We start from the raw sequence: 18,111 nt of genomic DNA on the forward strand, positions 1-18,111 counted from the left end.
CCGGAGACCAGTTTCTAAGCCGAGATCGGGAGTCGAACCGTTGTTGTTCTGCGTAGTCTTTCATCCAAAACACACGCTTCGCCCCTGTGCTATCCTCTCAGTCTTTTGAGCCTCGAGGCCTCATGTGCCTTTATTTGAGTCTTCACTTGGTTCCCGGTGCTTCGGTAAATTCTCTCCTCTGAGCCTAGTCTGGGCAAGTCCAGCCTGGCGTGTGTGTAGACTTCCGGATCAACTTTACGACCCAATCCTTATCAGGAGAGCCTTCCTGCTCCATTGTTACTAGCATTTATGGAGTATTGAGGGATAATTTGTCTCTTTAACAATTAACATTTGGCTGCAGATTAGTATTGACAAAGCTGTGATCAAACATGAGCGCCTGGAGACCATGAAAATGGCAGCGGTGCGTGGTATGAAGCAACTTAACATAACAACCCCTGCCAAAAAGGGATTTCCAGAAAACCATGTACACAGGACAAGCATCAAGTGTGTGGCGGTGCAGTGCCCTCCTGTAGATTGGATGCACCTCTAACCCTAGATTGTGTGAGTATTAATTTGTCCATCTGTGGCGAGACCGGTGCATTCTTCAATATGCTTTTTATGGTATATCGAGGAAATGCAGGTTTCCACATTAAGTTAAGGCTGTCTACTAAGGGGTTTTTAATGTCTGATAAGGCTACTGCTGATGGGCCAGTCATTTTGACTCGTAAGAGCACCAATAGTTTAGAGGGCGGTGGGACAAAAGGGTAAATTAAGGGGTCGAGGGAAGAGCAGCCAATGACATAACAAAACCATTCGCTGCCCTGTAACCACACACATTACCTCATGAAGCACTACAGTGCCAATGTCGCGTGGGGGGGGTCTTTGTTCAGGGGGAGGGTTTATTGCGTGAAACGGATGGTCCACGGTCGCGGGATAGTCAATCATGACATTGCTTTATTGGAGGAAGGCGATGACATTGCCAAACTGCCAATTGCCACACAATCCCTATAAATGGGGTTGAATTCGCTGGAATACACGTTCAAGTAGAAAGCGCTAACCCAATACAGGCTTATTTTAAACCCTCCATTAAATGGCCTGTAGAATGATCTGAGTGCCGCTCCCCAAAGGCGTAGCTGTTCCCCGTTGGCCGCTTTTGGGAGGGGCGGAGCTCATCCTTGAAGAATGTAATGTACGTAGGGAATTGCTGGTCTCTAAGCCTGGTAAGGCCAAGATGAAGATGAGAGAGCTTGACTGGTCCAATACATTAGATAATGTAGGTACCTATACATTGTATAAGCCCATCCTGAACATTCCAAAGCCCTTGGGATATGTTTCCCTGTATCTGCAAAGATTCCCCAATTCACATTGGCAGGAGCCGTTACTCAGATTACGCCTACATTTGTTATTGACTGGCGAGATTAAGAAGGTTAGAAATGTAGGGGAAAGTAAAGAGGTAGAGGAAGCGGCAAAGGTAGCGGGCAACTGTCAACTGTGTGGGTCCTTCAATATCCTGCAGACCCGAGAGCACATTTTGGTTGAATGCAAAGCACTTCATGCGCAGAGACCAGACTTAATAAATAGATTTGTCTGGAATGTAGATCGAGTGAATAATGATGCGATTTTCGAGGTTGATCAGTGGAGAGGAAACTATAGCAACATTGAAATGGCTTCTTCTGGCTGGTATAGTGGAAACCTCTTAAATATTCTACTGGGGTAAACTGCTTGCTAATTTGCTCTATGAAATGAATGTGTTTTTCTAGTTTTTAGTGGTGGCTGTGATATTAATTGAAGTAAATTGTAAAGGATGGTAGAATGAAATGAAAGGAAAGAAATCGCTATATATAATTATGAATTGTGACTTTTATAATGTATCACATTTTAGACATTGTATTAACTGATTTTCCTTTTGTATTGTTATTTTTTCTGTGCATTTTGTGTAAGGTGGACTAGTTTCAACCAATTTCACAATAAATAAATTCTTTATTATAAAACTCTATTGTTCAATGTCTTCTTGATGCCGATGTAACTCAAGCTCTAAGTTGTTAAACTTCATGTCAGCCTGCAATGTGTGACCCCACAAAAGTGTGGTGAACCCCTTTTCCTAATGGTTGCTGGGTTGAGAGCTAACAATATACATATAAAAATCCACCACTGAGCTTTGATAATTCTGACAATAGGACAATGACTTATATGTGTACGGCTACCAAAGATATTTCCAAGAACTTTGACATGCTCATAATGGGGAGTTTCCCTTTTGGTTTGTATGTGTTTGTATGTTTAATGGCAGGAGAATAGCACTTCTGGTTGCAACACAGATCTCCACGCTGACGTCGCGGTGGACGGTAGGCGGGCATGAAAGGGTACCAATGTGTCTTGCCTTGACTGAAGATCTGCAGCGGTTGGAGAGTGGACTCAGTGGATTCTGCCTCGTGTCCCAGAATATTCTGGGTATCTCTGGGAAAGGTCTGACTCTTTTGGATGTGTTTGTTATAAAGGGGGGTTGCATGTTTGGAGGTGGTTTCCTGGGGAGAATTTTTCTCATGGGGTCAATGGGTCCAATAGTCAACATATGTTTCAGGCTTTGCTGGCAAGGATTAGTAGGTTTATATAGAGAAGAAATTGAATGAATGTGGTTATACACCTTATACATGGCCCGAGAAGGGTAATGGCTGGCAAGTGGGTACATTGAACGTAAAGGGACTGAATTCTCCCCATAAAAGATCCTTGATTTCTAGAGAAATTAACCATCAAAGCTTATATGTTCTATTTATACAGGAAACCCAATTCAGGGAAGGGTTGAAAGGAAAATATATGGAGTACAAATCAGTCATTCATTTTCGGCCTTGGGTGCTCACTTGAAGGGCAGGGTAGGTTTCCTGATTCGCAAAGCACTGACATTTTTAATAGTGGCAGTCAAAAACATCTCTCTGGGGGAGCCTCCTGCTTGCTAGTTTGGGAATATGATGGTATCTCTGGAAACTATATATGGCCCTAATCAGGTTCAGGTGGGGTTCTGTGAAGAAGCCCCGTGGGATGACCACAGGGTGGGCTTAAGGTCTCCTGCTGCTGGCAGGGGATCTCAATTGTGATTCCGATCCAGCGTCAGATTGGTTCTGCTTCAGAGAAGAGGCAGAATCAGGGCAACAAATGGAAGCAGACAAATTTAAACGGCACTTGGAGTATAACTTCTTAGCAGATTTTTGGAGACTGCACAATCCGGCTAAAAAAGCTTTTATCTTTTTCTCCCTCCTCCCATTGTATGAATACTCGCATTGACTACTTATTGAGAGATAATAGGGAAGGAACACCTAGGGCCTCATTACACGGAAGGCGGTAAACCAAGGTGCTATTAGCACCTTTGTCCATGCCGGTAAATTACCGGCAACGCCTTGGAGGAAAGGGGAATTACCGCCCTATTCCAAGGTTGGCGGGGCGGTAATTCCCCCTTCCACCATTGCCCTTCCCCATTCCCATTTTTGCCCCATAGGGCATAATGGGAATGGGGAAGGTGCTAATTACGGTACCGCAAATTTGCGGTGCCGTAATTAGCACCAAGGTCCCTTTGCGGGTTGGTTTTTAACGCCTGCAAAAAGCAGGCGTTAAAGTACCAACCCACAAAGGGACCTCGTAGTAAGGCGGTAAGGGTTAACGATCACCGGTAATGGTACCGGTGACCGTTAACCCTTACCGCCTTCCGTGTAATGAGGCCCCTAGTGTCCACCAGTTCTACTGAATCAGTGGGGTGAACAGACCATGATGTTATTGGCGTACCTAGACCTAGTAGGTTTTTACCGGGTGGATTTACACTGGCAATGCAATTATTCCCTACTAAGAGCTCCAGCATTTACGGATGCCCTAATAGATGAAATGACCCCCTCCTCTGACTCTTGCGAGGTTCCTGTGGGCACGTTGTGGGAGGCAGCGAAAGCCACATTCAGGGGTCTGTTAACCAGGAAAGGTGCTAGATGGAAATGGCAGAGAAATCTGCTAGAAATCAGACGGAAAAGGCACATTCAGGAGCTGGATAGGGAATTGCTGGAGGAAGGCGATGAGCAACAGACGATTTGATTACAGACATACAAACTAAAAGACGGAAACGGAAGACCCTCCTGCTGGGGAAAGAAGGAATCTTTACGAAATTATGCTTCCTTTGACCACCTTTCTACGGAAAAGGGGACAAAGCAGTCACCCCACTGGCAATAGACTAACATCCCAGAGACTAGAAAGTGGAGTTCCCAGTAATGAGGATAAGAAGGGGAAGGACATTACTCACGCTAGGGGGTATAACCAGGCCTCTCACACAATGTTACGAACCTCTACATACAGCGGGGTGGGGGCGACGACATCAGAACATACATGGGATTCGTTTTCCAGGTTGCAGCTTCTTTGACTGTCGAGTGAAGAACCTGCATCGGTGGATACCCCAATAACTATTAGAGAGGTGTTGGGGGGATATAATGAATGAGCCCGGGGAAAGCACCAGAGAGTGGTCGTTTTTTACTGTATTTTCTTTCAAATGCTTTGCAGAGGTTGCAGCCCTGTTTCTGACAAAGGTACTTATTAACACCCTGGTGCAAAAGAGGGCTTTGCCATCATTCGTGGAAGCCATTCTATCAGTTGCACCCCAAAAAGGAAGAGCCAGGAGGCCTTGCAGCTCCAATCGACCAGCCCCACGGCTTAATAGAGATAAGCAAAGCTTTGCTTGGATTCTGGCCCCAACACTTCTTGGCCCAGTCCTTCCTCCCTTCATCCACAGGGATGAGGTGGGATTGGTCCATGGATGACAGGGGGCAGACAAGACGCGTAACCCCATTCCCCTTATGGCCTTGGTGGGTGTAGGGGCTGCTGCCCTGCTCCTTCTGCCCTTGGACGCACAGAAGGCATTCGACTGGGTCAGTTTGCGTTTCTTTGCCGGGGTGCTGGGTTGAGCAGGCTTCGGGATAGAACTGGATTAGCTGGGTAAAGGCACTTTATTTGAACTCCTCTGAAAGTGTGGAATGTAATGGGGTGAGATCAGAGAAGTTCTGTTGAAAAAGGGGCGAGGCAGGGTTGCCCACGACCACCCCCCCACCCCTGGGACCCTCCCACTGTTTGCTCTCGCAATGGTGCCCCTAGCGCCTGGCATTAGGCAGGACAAGCACTTTAAGGCAATCCAAGTGGGTGAAAAGCAATAGAAATTGAGGCTCTTTGCAGCTCATGTACTAATACACATCACCGCCCCGTTGACGGGTAATCCATGCACATTGGAATTGCTGGGGGAAGAAGGGAAGAGGGAAAGTGGGGTTCCCTAACTTGGAGCAGTACTCCAGAACCACTCAACTCAGGGTTTCAGCAGATGACTTGAGAGGCAGAGACGAGACACAATGGGTTTCCTCAGAGAACGAGGTCCTGTCCCCAGTGGCGGTAGAAGATTGTTTATTGGTGCCCACAAACCAACTTCCGATTAAAGTGTGAAAACACAGAGTTTGGTCCATAATATGGCACTTATGAGGGAGACATAAAAGGTACAGGGCAAGTTCTTCTTGGCCTTCGCCCCTTTTCTTTTTACGGGACCACCCCCCAACCCCGATTCGGGAAAATATAGTTTACAGGCAGAGACGAGACAAAATTGGTTTCCTCAGAGAACGAGGTCCTGTCCCCAGTGGCGGTAGAAAAAGTTTTAGCTTCTGGTGAGAAGCGAAGGTGGAAAGAGAAGGGCCACCCTGGAGGCAGGGTAGGGTCATATCTCTTCCCCAATCGGAGGCAGAGTCGGGGAATATACACGTATCAGCATTTCGGTAACTTTAGTGGAAAGGGGTTCGCTTTCAATTGCACCAAAATGGATTGATAACGATGTGTTATATATATAGCACTTTCCATAGAACAAATTTACATACAATATCACCCAACCACAGTTGATCCTCATTTATTGCCTCAGAAGGATGAAAAGCTGAGTTGGCTTTGCCGTCATCCGAACCGGCGACCTGCAGATCAGACACAGATTACAGCAGCGAGCGCTCAACCCACTGAACTATCTTATCAGCAGACTGAACACATTAGTAGAGATCTTACCTCCTCTGAAAATGTGCTGCATGAGTATGGGGGCAGGAAGGATGATTATACAAGGTTTTGATTCTCTGGGAATATGAAGGCAATCACAGGCACTGTGTCTTTTGGCGAGACATGTGGGTAGGCCCGTCAGTGTTGGTCTTGGGGGGCTCTTATGTCACAGGGCATGCATGTCCTCTTTGTCCTGCTGAATAAGCTACATGCCATCATACTGCTCGGCGGGCGGCAGTATGCACCAGTTACCCTCTCTAAAGTGCTCCTGGGTGTTAGCCCGCAGTGGTGGGCAGTGTGTGGTGAACGGCTGTCTGCTGGGTCTGCCACAAATGTTCTGGAAGGAGGTATTCGGATGGATTAGGGAGTTAGATGGGGGTTCCCCGGGATGTAGATCCGATACTAGTTTGTTTGGGCTCCTCTGGGAAGATCGAGGAGAGCATGGACGCAACCCGTACGGTAGATATTTTGCTACTAGCAGCAAGTGTGTGGAGTGCGCAAACGCCACAGCCCCGATCAGGAAAGAACGGCTGCTGACAGCAGGGCGATCTGCGGCCTGGAAAACGCAGCGGCTTTTGTAAATGAATCCTTAATTAAAAGAAGCGGAGAGGGGTTCATTAGAGGACTGATTGTGAACGCCTTTTTAAGTGGTATTCCCATTTTCCTGCTGCAATTTTACCACATTTAGGGAAGCGACATTTTACTGCTGTATTTGTATGGGGGTAAACGTTCAGGGGGTAGGAAAATAGGGAGCATCGGTGGGCGGGATAACGAGGGGTGGCTAGATAAGGTTAGGGGTGGGGGCTGGACCCCCATAAAAATGCAACAGTCAATTGCAGAGAAATGCCCATCGTGGGAACGTGCAATTGGATCTGTTGGGAGCTCCATTGTTTGGACTGTTAGGTCGGTCCATGCCGGGAGGGGATTTCTTGAATTAACTGTTCCATTTATTTCACCTAATGAGCAACACAACTTAACATAGCATATACTTAGGCCATGTGTCCTTGGCCTTCGGCAGCCTATTTATCTACATCTTTTAAAAAGACACGGCCCATCCATTGGGAGGACCCTGGTCAACCATGCCAACAATATACTTAGGATGACTTGAGCACTTCCCGAATCCCTCATGCACCCAGACTTCATATATATAATTAATGCATGCAGTCTCCACCTATTAAACACCTGCTTGCGCTCCTTCTCCTGCTCTGCACCAGAATGTACTTCTGCACATCTCTTGTCTTGTCCTAAACCATTTTCTGGTCTAAGCATCCTAAGCAGAATAAGGTCCTGCTGTTCCTTGGCGGGACTTAATGCACCGTAAGTCAGACAAGATGTAGGTGTTTTGAGAGTACTACTGTACTACTGTGGTGAGCTGGCATAGCACAAAAAAACCTAATGATCATAATAATTTGCAACGCGTTTTTCAATGGGATTTTCCCAATGAAAAACTCTTTGTAAACCAGGCCCATAGGGTTACATTAAGTGTGGAGATGAGAGCAGAAATGCATACACCCGATGGATTGCAAAGCTGAAATAAAGCAGAAAATCAGGGCGCGCTAGGCTTGAAATTAAATGTCTCATCAGAGGATTAAATACTCATTGTATAGCAGGTGCATTTTCGGTTACATTGTGTTTACAAATTGCATTTTAGATGAACTGAGACAGTCTTCAAAGGATGAAAGAATTATTGTCAATTTTTGGAATGTTTAGAACCAAGGGCCAACACATACATTTTACGCTCACAGGCTCACCCCACTCTCACGTTCTCTCTCTATTACAGGGTGGCTTTAAGGTGAAGCCTGTGTACACAGACTTTTCCTAAAATTCTATTGCTAATAACTTTTGACTCGCTGGAATTGGATAACATTTTCCCCCCAAAAGTTTACCATGCCCATCCCCCACCCCCCAAACTGAAAATTTAGGGGGAAATGTGTTAAAAAGTGAAAACATTATTAAAAGAATTTTTGGGGCCTAGTCTCATTAATTTTCCCAAAGAGAAAAGGTGAATCGATTGAACACCTATAGCGCAAAAAACGCTGGATGGATTTATACCAAATAAGGAACAACTTGGGCACAAAGCGTTGCAGTTATTTCCTTTGCTGGTTTGGGGTAAATCCGTCCATTTGTTTTTTTAAAAATATTCGGAGGAGAGGGAATCCCCAGCTCTAAAAAAACATGTATATGTCTCCCATGGTGCTTTGAAACAGAGAGGCAAAGAGGTTGTTCAGAAATGAAAAGCTGCCTTTTTTTTTAAAGTGCGCAAAATGCTATTTGGAGGACAAAAAGGGATGTAATCACATCAGGCTAGAGGGGGGGAAGGAAAGAGGACAACATGTGAAGCTTTAGAGGCGGGGAGAGGGAAAGAGGACAACATGTGAAGCTTTAGAGGCAGGGAGAGGGAAAGAGGACAACTTGTGAAGCTTTAGAGGGGGGAGAGGGAAAGAGGACAACATGTGAAGCTTTAGAGGCAGGGAGAGGGAAAGAGGACAACATGTGAAGCTTTAGAGTCAGGGAGAGGGAAAGAGGACAACTTGTGAAGCTTTAGAGGCGGGGAGTGGGAAAGAGGACAGTTTGTGAAGCTTTAGAGGCGGTGAGAGGGAAAGAGGACAACATCTGAAGCTTTAGAGGCGGTGAGAGGGAAAGAGGACAACATCTGAAGCTTTAGAGGCGGGGTAGAACATTTTCAGTTTACCGGGGTAATTTCACGAGATTACTGCAGCAAAGTTACAAGACGTGATCGAAAAAAAGAGTGTCATACGAATTGAAGAGTGATGGGGTATTTCTGTGCCAAGACCATTTTTTTCTCCCCTGCACCTCAAAACTCTAGAATGTTGTTACCCATATATGAAACATTAACTTGAAACTATAAGTGTGCACCGATAAACCCACGTTTGTTTGTATTTCTTTTAAAAGCCTGAAGAAGTCCGAGGTACGGACGGAACGCGTGGCAAAATGCCACGCGGGTGTCTATTGCGCAACCGCCATAACTTTCATATGAAATATTTAGTAGATTGTGTCCATTCTTCTTGATTTATAAGTAAAATACAGCAATGGCTGCACTTTTCACTTAACTGCCCCACGAGTGCCCGGGTCTTTCTTTATGTTGGCATTCATAGAAGCGCACGCAGCCCGCAGGCATGTGAGCGCTAGTTACAGTAAGACAGAGAATAAACAATAGGAAACAGGGGAAAGAAAAAGGGGGAAAAGAACGTTTGCCGTGTTTGAGCTTTGCCGCCGCTTATATTTCTGGAACTGCCCGCAGGAAAGTCTTTTTTATATATATATATGGGAGTTTTTCTTTCTTTTTCCCTGTTAACCCGGAGGCACTAGTTATAAGGAGACAGAGCGCAGCTTTAGAAAAAGAATCTGATTGTTGTACATATATATATATATAAAACACACAAACACATACATGTTCGTCATGGCACGTCATTGGTCAGGGGTCAGTTCAAATTTTCCGAAATTAACTGATTAACAACATACTGTGGCCCTCCAATCAGCATTAGATGTTATGAGACCACACCTTATTGGCATAATAGAAAAGCACGACAGATGCAACACAATGGGAGGCCGTCCCTAATCACGCTGGTCTCATCGGGTTCACTCTAGGTGCCCCAGACTGGTGGTGGCAGTGCAGTTATACACATTTAATGCTCTGCTGTAGAGGGCTCTTCACATTGGGGAGGCATGGTGGCGTGGGAGGTGGGCTTCATATTTCAATTTCCTAAACAAGATCGCAAATAATTCTTCTCGTGTAATAAGGAAGTTATTCTGCGATCAGGATGCGTGTGTAGATGTTTAACGAGAAGAAAAAGTGCCTAATCAAAGAAATATTCATTTGTATTTTAAAGGCGCAAGAGGTGGTCTAGTGCATGGGTCTTCCACCTTTAGCTCCCCAGATGTTTGGACTACAAATCCCATCCGCCTTAACCCCCCAATGAAATGGTGAGGAATCATAGGATCTATAGTCCAAAACATCTGGGGAGCCACAGGTGGCTGATCCCTGCTGTAGATTAGTGTGCATCAAAGCACGCTTTCCGCTTTCTGAGTCTCTTCAGTGCAATATGTTATGTTACATTTTGGAATACAACATATCGCTGCTATGTACAAAAAGTTCTGGTGACCACTTTTGGTGCCGACAGGTGTGTAGTGAGTGGCAAGTGGTATCCAGGGTTGGCGGGTCCCCACAAATGAATAGGTCCATAAGGGGCCTTGCTCATGAAGCGTAAAACAGATGAATACGTGATCAACCTGTGGCCTTTGCAGAGGCATTTAGGGGTGGACTGGACCACGGGGAGCTCGGGCGATACCCTGGGGAGCCTCTGCCCCCGGCAGGGGTGGACTGGACCACGGGGAGCTCGGGCGATACCCTGAGGGGCCTCTGCCCACGGCAGGGGTGGACTGGACCACGGGGAGCTCGGGCGATACCATGGGGGGCCTCTGCCCCCGGCGGGGGTGGACTGGACCACGGGGAGCTCGGGCGATACCCCGGGGGGCCTCTGCCCCGGGTGGGGGTGGACTGGACCACGGGGAGCTCGGGAGATACCCCGGGGGGCCATTGCCCCCGGCAGGGGTGGACAGGCCCACGGGGAGCTCGGGAGATAGCCCGTTGAGCCTCTGCCCCCGGCAGGGGTGGACTGGCCCTCAGGGAGCTCGGGAGGTATCCCGGTGGGCCTCTGCCACCGGCAGGGGTGGACTGACCCATGGGGAGTTCGGGAGATATCCTGACTGGCCCACGGGGAGCTCGGGAGATATCCCAGTGGGACTCTGCCCCCGGCAGGGGTGGACTGGCCCTCTGGGAGCTCGGGAGATATCCTGGTGGGACTCTGAACCGAGGCTGCCATTGTGTGGGTACCCTGGTTTTCTGCTCCTCTCACCTTTTCGCTCATGCTCCCTGCCCCCTTCCTTCCACCACCCACATCCCTTTGAAGTAAAGAATGTGTTGTAAAGCTTCCAGTATGGTATACTCAATCTTAACAATTGCTAGGTTCGTTTTTGTTGTGTTTAACTTTGAATCCCTCTATAAGAAAACGTGCTTTAAAATTCACTGTTTGGACCATTTCTTTCCAAATTCTGTACTCGGGGGAACTCCCCCAGAGGTTGGGCTTGTTCGCAGGGTGTATGTAACATGGGGACACTTTGCAACATATTTCCGGGGCCACTTTTAGTTCCCAGTGCACACCTGGTGGCAGGCTCATAGATTGATGGTTGGATGGATGAACTGATGGACGTGTGGATGGACAGACTGGGATTCGACGCCCTCATGCCAAGGTTATCTGTCTGATGTAGAGCCCTTGGCTTCTCCCAGACAGCCCTGCCTTCTAGATCATGTTGGGGTTTGCTAGGTACAGTGGAATGGAGTCAGACCCAAGTGTGCAGAAGAATAACAAACAATTGCCATTCTCGCGCAACTGTTCACCCCGCACCCAAAGCACAATATGGACCTGCCCGCGTTGAGAGACCCGCTTCACTCTCTCAAGGCAGACACTGGGCCGGTGTAATGCGTAAGACAAGGCCGCCTTGGCCGAACCAACATAACGATGGGCTGTGGGCGGCCCAGTCACACGGTAACCTAGATATCCGTGTGCTCCAGGGGAAACCCACAGCACGCAGGAAGGGGCGCTATTCACCTGGCTCCATAATTGCTGTCAGATGCACGAGAAAGGACTGCGTCAATAGAAACAACAAAAATATGATTGCGAGGTACATTTTATGGTGTGTAAATCCCAAACTAAATTGTCTTCGGCATAATGCTAAGGTGTGTTATTTTATGTTGTGCTTTAAACTAAGGGAAACCAAACCACCTCAAAAGTACTTATCTTAACGACTGGCAAATGATGAAAAGATGCCCCCTCCCCTTGCATTCAAGCATATGACTTGCAGTTTTTTAGGCCACAAACGGATCTTGGCGCTGAATGCACGAACCAACTGAGCTCTCTTTCTCAGTAATAGTAGGCAGAGCGCAGATTGGGCTGTACCTACTTGCTGAGTAGTGGCCTTCCTGGGCGCCCCCGTACCAGTCTGCGTTGGTCACCGTGCTCCTCAGGTTGTCCTGGTAGGAGGGTAGCTCGCCATGGCTGCTGGAGTAGCTCCCCGTGCAGTAGCCCCGCATGGCGCCCTGGGGTAGGCAGTGGGTCATGGTGAAGCCGGTGGCCCCCAGAGATGGCTGCAGGCACTGCTGGTGGTGCGAGACCTGCACCAGGGGCCCGAAACCTTCCAGGCAGGAGGCCTCCATTGTCGCAGGTCTGTGTCTCCTGGGGTCCGGGCGGGTCAGGGTCGGGCGGTCCGGGGCTCCTGAGCGTCCAGTCCAGCCAGGGTGCGAGAGAGAACTGTGCCCACGGCCCAGACGTGCGCGGGTCACCAGTGCACCTCAGCTTTCATTCTTTGCACACTCTTATCAGGGGATTAGGGCCTGCAGACGCCAGGAATGAGGGGGAGGCGCCTCCGGGCCAGGCTCCCAATACAATGGGGTGTAAACACGCTGACCTCATCAATGACTCCTGCCCTAATCGGTGGCACTGAGGGAGGGGGCGGCGTAGAGAAAGAGATCGAGAGAGAGGCAGACTTAAGGAGTGATGGAGGGAGAGAGGCATACAAGGACACAAGGGACAGGGAGGGAGCGGGGAGGGAGAGACATAGCGTGAAAGAGAGAAGGTGTGAGTACGGAGAGGCAGGTAGTTATGGAATCGAGGGGGTTCGCTTAAAATCACCGAATCTATGTCACTTTTACACACACACACACATATATATATGTACATATATATATATAATTTATTTAAGGTGTGGCACAGTTAATTACACTTTTCACACTCGATATAAAATCTAGTCATCTGCAATGTCACCAATATTAAAAACAATCTAACATATACTTGATAATTAATTCTCATAATTTGAACACGTATCCTAATGGTCACTATATATATATATATATATATATATATATATATATATATATATATATATATACACATACATACATACATATATATGCATATGTACCTATTCGCACCCCTATACTATTTTGAGATCAAAGTCCCTCTGATAACTAGAATGTGGGGATATGATCATACACTGAAATGTGTGTGGCGTGGGGGGGGGGGTTGGAGGGGGTGCGCGTGTGTGATTTCTAGAAATGCCTTCCATCTAAGAGTGCAGCCAAAGGAGTGACTTCTTCCTATACCACCCCTAACCTCATCTATCTATGCAGCCCAAAACTATGGCGCTCTCACTGTCTCTCGCGCTCTCTTTAGAGAGAGACAAGAGCGCGCCAGAAGACACATCTGACGCATGTTATTCATTATCAAGTTCCACGGCAGTACGTGAGAGTCCCACAGTTTGGACTGCCTGGATGTGTTCAGGAGGTGGTCTCTGAAGGGGTCACGTATATATTCATTCTAGGGCTGCGATTGTCGCACTGTAATTGAAATCAATTTACATTACACATATATATTTCACCCTGGCCACCTTCTATGGCCTCTGCCCCTCTGCTTCCTCTGAAGCCAGAAACCTTGTAGGCCCATTTCCAACTCCACCTCCTCATAGGTATCCTCCCTTTCCTCACCTTTCCCCAGAAGCTCAATGTCTCTAGATCTCTTGTACTATCTAGGCTGGACTTTTGCAACAGCCTCTTCCTTAATCTACCTTCCTCCTCTCTCTGCCCCCTCCAGTGCATCCAGAATAAGGCTGCAAGACTTGTCCTTGGCCTCAAGCCCAGGGACCATATCGCTCCAGCCCTAAACTCTCTCCACTGGCTGCCTGTCGCTGCAAAGATCAAATTCAAATCCCTCTGCATCATCCATAAGGCTGTCTGGAGCCTGGGACCACACGATCTACAACTTTCTGTCACCAAATACTCTCCCTCAGATCTCTCCGATCCTCTGGCTCCAACTCTCTGCTTGTCAATCACTTCTCTAATCAGCGAACGGATGGACAATCTCTTTCCTCGGCTGGCTCCCTCCTCAGGAACAGCCTCCCCCTTCCTCTCTGTCTTTTGCCAGATCGCCTCGAATTCGGCAAGTTCCTCAAGACTTTCCTCTTCTCCTCGTCCCCTTCTCGCTCCCCCGCTAAAGCCCACTGTTGTTAAAATTGGTGGCCTTGGCCCTTATGTGTCCTTCTGGGTCCTTGCTTTCTGTCCAATTGCCTTCAGCCTCTGCCCTCCTCCCCTGCACTTGCCTTTGGGCACCCACTGGCCTGTGTTATCTCATAGGCCTGCACTTATTGCGCTACCAGGTGACCACTCTCCTACCATGTGTTCGCTGCCTTGTACTTACCTGTTGCCCTGCAACTGCCTCTCTGGCACTTCCCCCTCGGGGGAACCTCCAGCACTTACCCCCATCCCCTGTCCCTGGTCTCTCTCAGCACTTGCACATTCCGAATGTTCACAAGGCCTAGTAGGGCCGCCTCTGCCTTTTGCTCATCATTGTTAATTCAGCCCATTGCCTTGTTTTATTCCCTGGTTCTCTCCCCTTTGCCCTGTAGGTGCTTTGAAACCCAATTCCGTGATGTATAAACGCCTTACAAAAGCACAATAAATAAATACATATATATAATCTCATTAATATACATACATATATATTATGTTGATTTATACCATGCGCCACTACCATTTGCATGGTCTCCAAGTGCTCATGTGGCTCTGCAAGAAAAGTGGGTATTTAATTATTTATTTACTTGTTTTTTTATAATGCACCTAGTACCATACCTGAGTTTGGTTTCTAAGCGCCGATCTGGGATTAAAAACTCTGTTGCTCTGCGTGTTCTTGCTTCTAAGAACAGCACGTTGCCCCTGTGCTATCTTCTCCCTCACTAACAAATCGCAGGGTTTGTTAGTGAGGGAGAGAGGGCTAGGGTAGAGGTTGGGCTCATCTGTAGATGCGTGCAGAACCAGGAGGAACTGGCTTCTATGCGTGTGAGCTTTCTAAGTGTGCTGTGCACTAGATTTATGTATATATCACAGAAAAAACTTTGTTAAAGAGATGTTATGGTAATGATAACCTATGGAATTCAGTGAAAAAACTTTGTTAAAGGTTTACAAGTAAAACCTAAAACCCCCAGAACTTTGCCAGTTATGGTAAGCTAAGCAGCCATAACTCCCGCCACAACCGTACACTGCAAAGATGATATCACAAATGTTCGTCAAATGGCAACAAGTTATAAGCCATCTAAAAATGTTGAGAGCCCCCTCTAATTTTGCCCCCTCTTGACAAGATCCTACCAAACTTTGCATTCACATCCGAGTGTAAACTCCCTTTGCAAACGTTTGTGCAGGTTCGTCAAACAGCACCAAATTAATAAGCCTTTCAAATATACTGGGACCTCCCCTCTAATTTTGCGCCTTTTGGCGAAATAGCACCAAACGTTGCATTACCATTCAGGGTCAGGTGTAAAATGATATTGCAAAATGTAATGCAGTTTCATTGAGTAGCACCAACGTTATAAGCCATCCAACAACTGCTTTTCACCGACCCTGCAATGCAGAAATATGCATGATAACCTCGAACATCTGAGATGTTCGCGAACAGCAGAGGAAGGTCCTTGGACATCTTAGATGTTCGTGGACATCGGAGAAGAAAAAACACTTTTCCTTTTTATGGCCATATCTCATCCCATCCTCATCAACCCTCACCTCCACAGAGATAGTTTAATTTGTTTTACAAGTGCAATGTTGTGCTTTTTAATATGTTTTTACCGCGTTGTCCGCGGACTACGGGCGCTGTTCACGAATCCAACATGGTGTCTGCTTCAAAAGTTTTGACGTACCTCACGTTTTTAACCGAGCAATCATCGGTCGCGTACGATGTCTGCGAATGTCACGCTGCTCTCCGATTGGTCCAGATGCGCCTGCCGACTCTGAATCAGGAAGCGAGTCTGCGGACCGGACCCAGATATTACACATTTTTTTCACCTACTTTTTGGCCATTTTTTTTTTTAAATGACTGGACGGATTTACACCAAATTTACAAAAGCATGCTTTGGGACCAAGCTGCTGCTCCGGGCATAAATTTGATGAAAATCCATCTAGGGATTTGGGCTGTAGGTGCAAGCACAATTTATTTTCCATTACATCTACAAGGATTTCTACACATTTTGGGACTCCCCCTATAACTGTGTCCCCCCTGGACGAATAACCCCAGACTGCCCAGCCACAACCTTGGAAATCGAGTCAACGCTTCATGCCCAAGTTGTTTTCGTACCTGGTCCAATTTCATCCAGCTGTTGTGACTGAACGCTTGAGCAAAAATGTGACTTTTTTTCTATGGGAAAATCAATGAGGACTAGACTGTTTTTTTCTTTCTTAATAACTTGTTTAATTTTAAATGGATCTTTCACACAATGTTCAGTTTGTGGGGGGGCGTACTTGGCTATAATTTTGCATGAAAAATGTAAGCTAAATCCGTCATACGAGTCAAAGGTTATTAGCTATTTGTTTTTGGGATTTCCTATGGAACTCAGTACTCAGCTAAACTATAGTGTGACTGCTTCACTGTCGGATTGGGCCCTCTGCCTCTCGGCCTGTGGCCGGGGCGAAATCGTCCCTGGGGTGTGGGGGCAGTGTCTGCCCATGCCTGGGCTGTTTTTGAAACATTTTTAAAAAAGAATTTGCGAATTACCGCCCTACTCCAAGGTGAGCGGGGCGGTAATTCTCCATTCACCAAGGCACTTCCCCATTCCCATTTTTGCCCCCATAAGGCATACTGGGAATGGGGAAGGAGCTAATTACGGTACCGCAAATTGCGGTACCGTAATTAGCACCGAGGTCCCTTTGCGGCACCCTACTTTAACGGCTGGTAAAATCAGACGTTAAGGTCGGGTCCCGCATAGGGACGTAGTAAGGTGGTAAGGGTTTTACCGGTGCCCTTACCGGTACCGGTAAACCCTTACCGCCTACCGTGTAATGAGGCCCTATGTATTTTGCCTTTCGCAAGTTGCAGTAAAAGCATGATTTTCTTTTCTGCCGTTGTCTCTGTTACGATCATCACAAGAAATTCCAAATCGGTGTCCTCGGTCACTTGACAAAATCCTTGTGCCTAAAAGCTTATGTACAGTTTAGAAATAGTTGACCATAGCACATCAAGAGGCCATTGACTTCATTGTGCCACAATTAATGCTTTTTTGTAATGTATCTATCTTTCCCATCTCTCTGGCATGCTGTTCAGGATGTTTGTTTGAATGTATGAGGTAACGAGTGCTCTGAGTATGGGATGTCCTGTGAGTGTGCTGCCTTCCCTATTTTGCCAACCTCTGAAGCATGAAAGTAGATGCATGCAGGCTTGACATGCGGCCAACTTTGCACCAGACCTGCAGATGAACTTAACTGGTCTGCTGTTAAATCTCAGTTACCAGTTTAATGGTATCCACTACAGAATAGTTGCTCATTTTACTATAGCCGATATGATAGCTCATTGGGTTGAGTGCTTGCTGCTGCGATGTGTGTATTATCTGCAGGTTTGAATCCCAACAATGCCATCTCAGGCTTTCATCCTTCTTAGGTCGATAAATGAGTACCAACACAAGTTGGGTGATATTGTGTGCATATTTGTTCTATGAAAAAGAGCTTAAGTGTACGTGCTATACAATAACATATTATCATTTGGCCTTGGACGTCTGCTTGCATTCACAATAATTTGACAATATGGATCTATACACACAGATATTAATGATACATATGGTTATCCATTCTTGTATGAAATGTATATAACATTAGTGACATCATAATCATATTTTTCATAGTGTACTTAGGAACAATGCTATTTGATGCCACTTTCTGTTTTGTCAAGGGGTGAAAGGTCGTGTTTCATCACTTCTCGGGATGTCACTTTGGGGTGGTGTCAAATGACATCACTTCTGGTCGTGTCATCGGAGGTAAAGGGTCATGAGGTAAGAGGTGGGCCACTTTTTTGGGGGTGTCTGTGCCTATTTCTTTTCCCAGTCCGACCCCGGACTGCTTCACTTATAATGTGTTTATACTTTCTCACCAACTCTTTATGCCCTGATCCTGCCCCTTCTCTCTATTCAAACGTGTATGGGGAGGAAAGGGACAGGGGAGAAGGCGGGAGGAGCAGAAGGTGGGCGACTTTGTGAGATCGTGTAGCT

The 18,111-nt window shown here is 46.9% G+C and overlaps 1 protein-coding gene across 1 annotated transcript in view; it reads right to left on the bottom strand.

Moving 5' to 3' along the window:
- Positions 1-12,351, bottom strand: part of LOC138566742 (thyroid transcription factor 1-like) — a 30,397-nt gene extending 18,046 nt beyond the window's left edge. The window contains exon 1 of the mRNA XM_069644373.1: positions 12,001-12,351. Coding sequence (XP_069500474.1) covers positions 12,001-12,253 — 253 coding nt within the window. The 5' untranslated portion in view covers positions 12,254-12,351. The remainder of the gene's footprint in view (positions 1-12,000) is intronic.
- Positions 12,352-18,111: the final 5,760 nt, after the last annotated feature.

This window comes from Ambystoma mexicanum, chromosome 2p (genome assembly GCF_040938575.1).
Source record: "Ambystoma mexicanum isolate Mex_15411 chromosome 2p, UKY_AmexF1_1, whole genome shotgun sequence".
Taxonomy (NCBI): Eukaryota; Metazoa; Chordata; class Amphibia; order Caudata; family Ambystomatidae; genus Ambystoma; species Ambystoma mexicanum.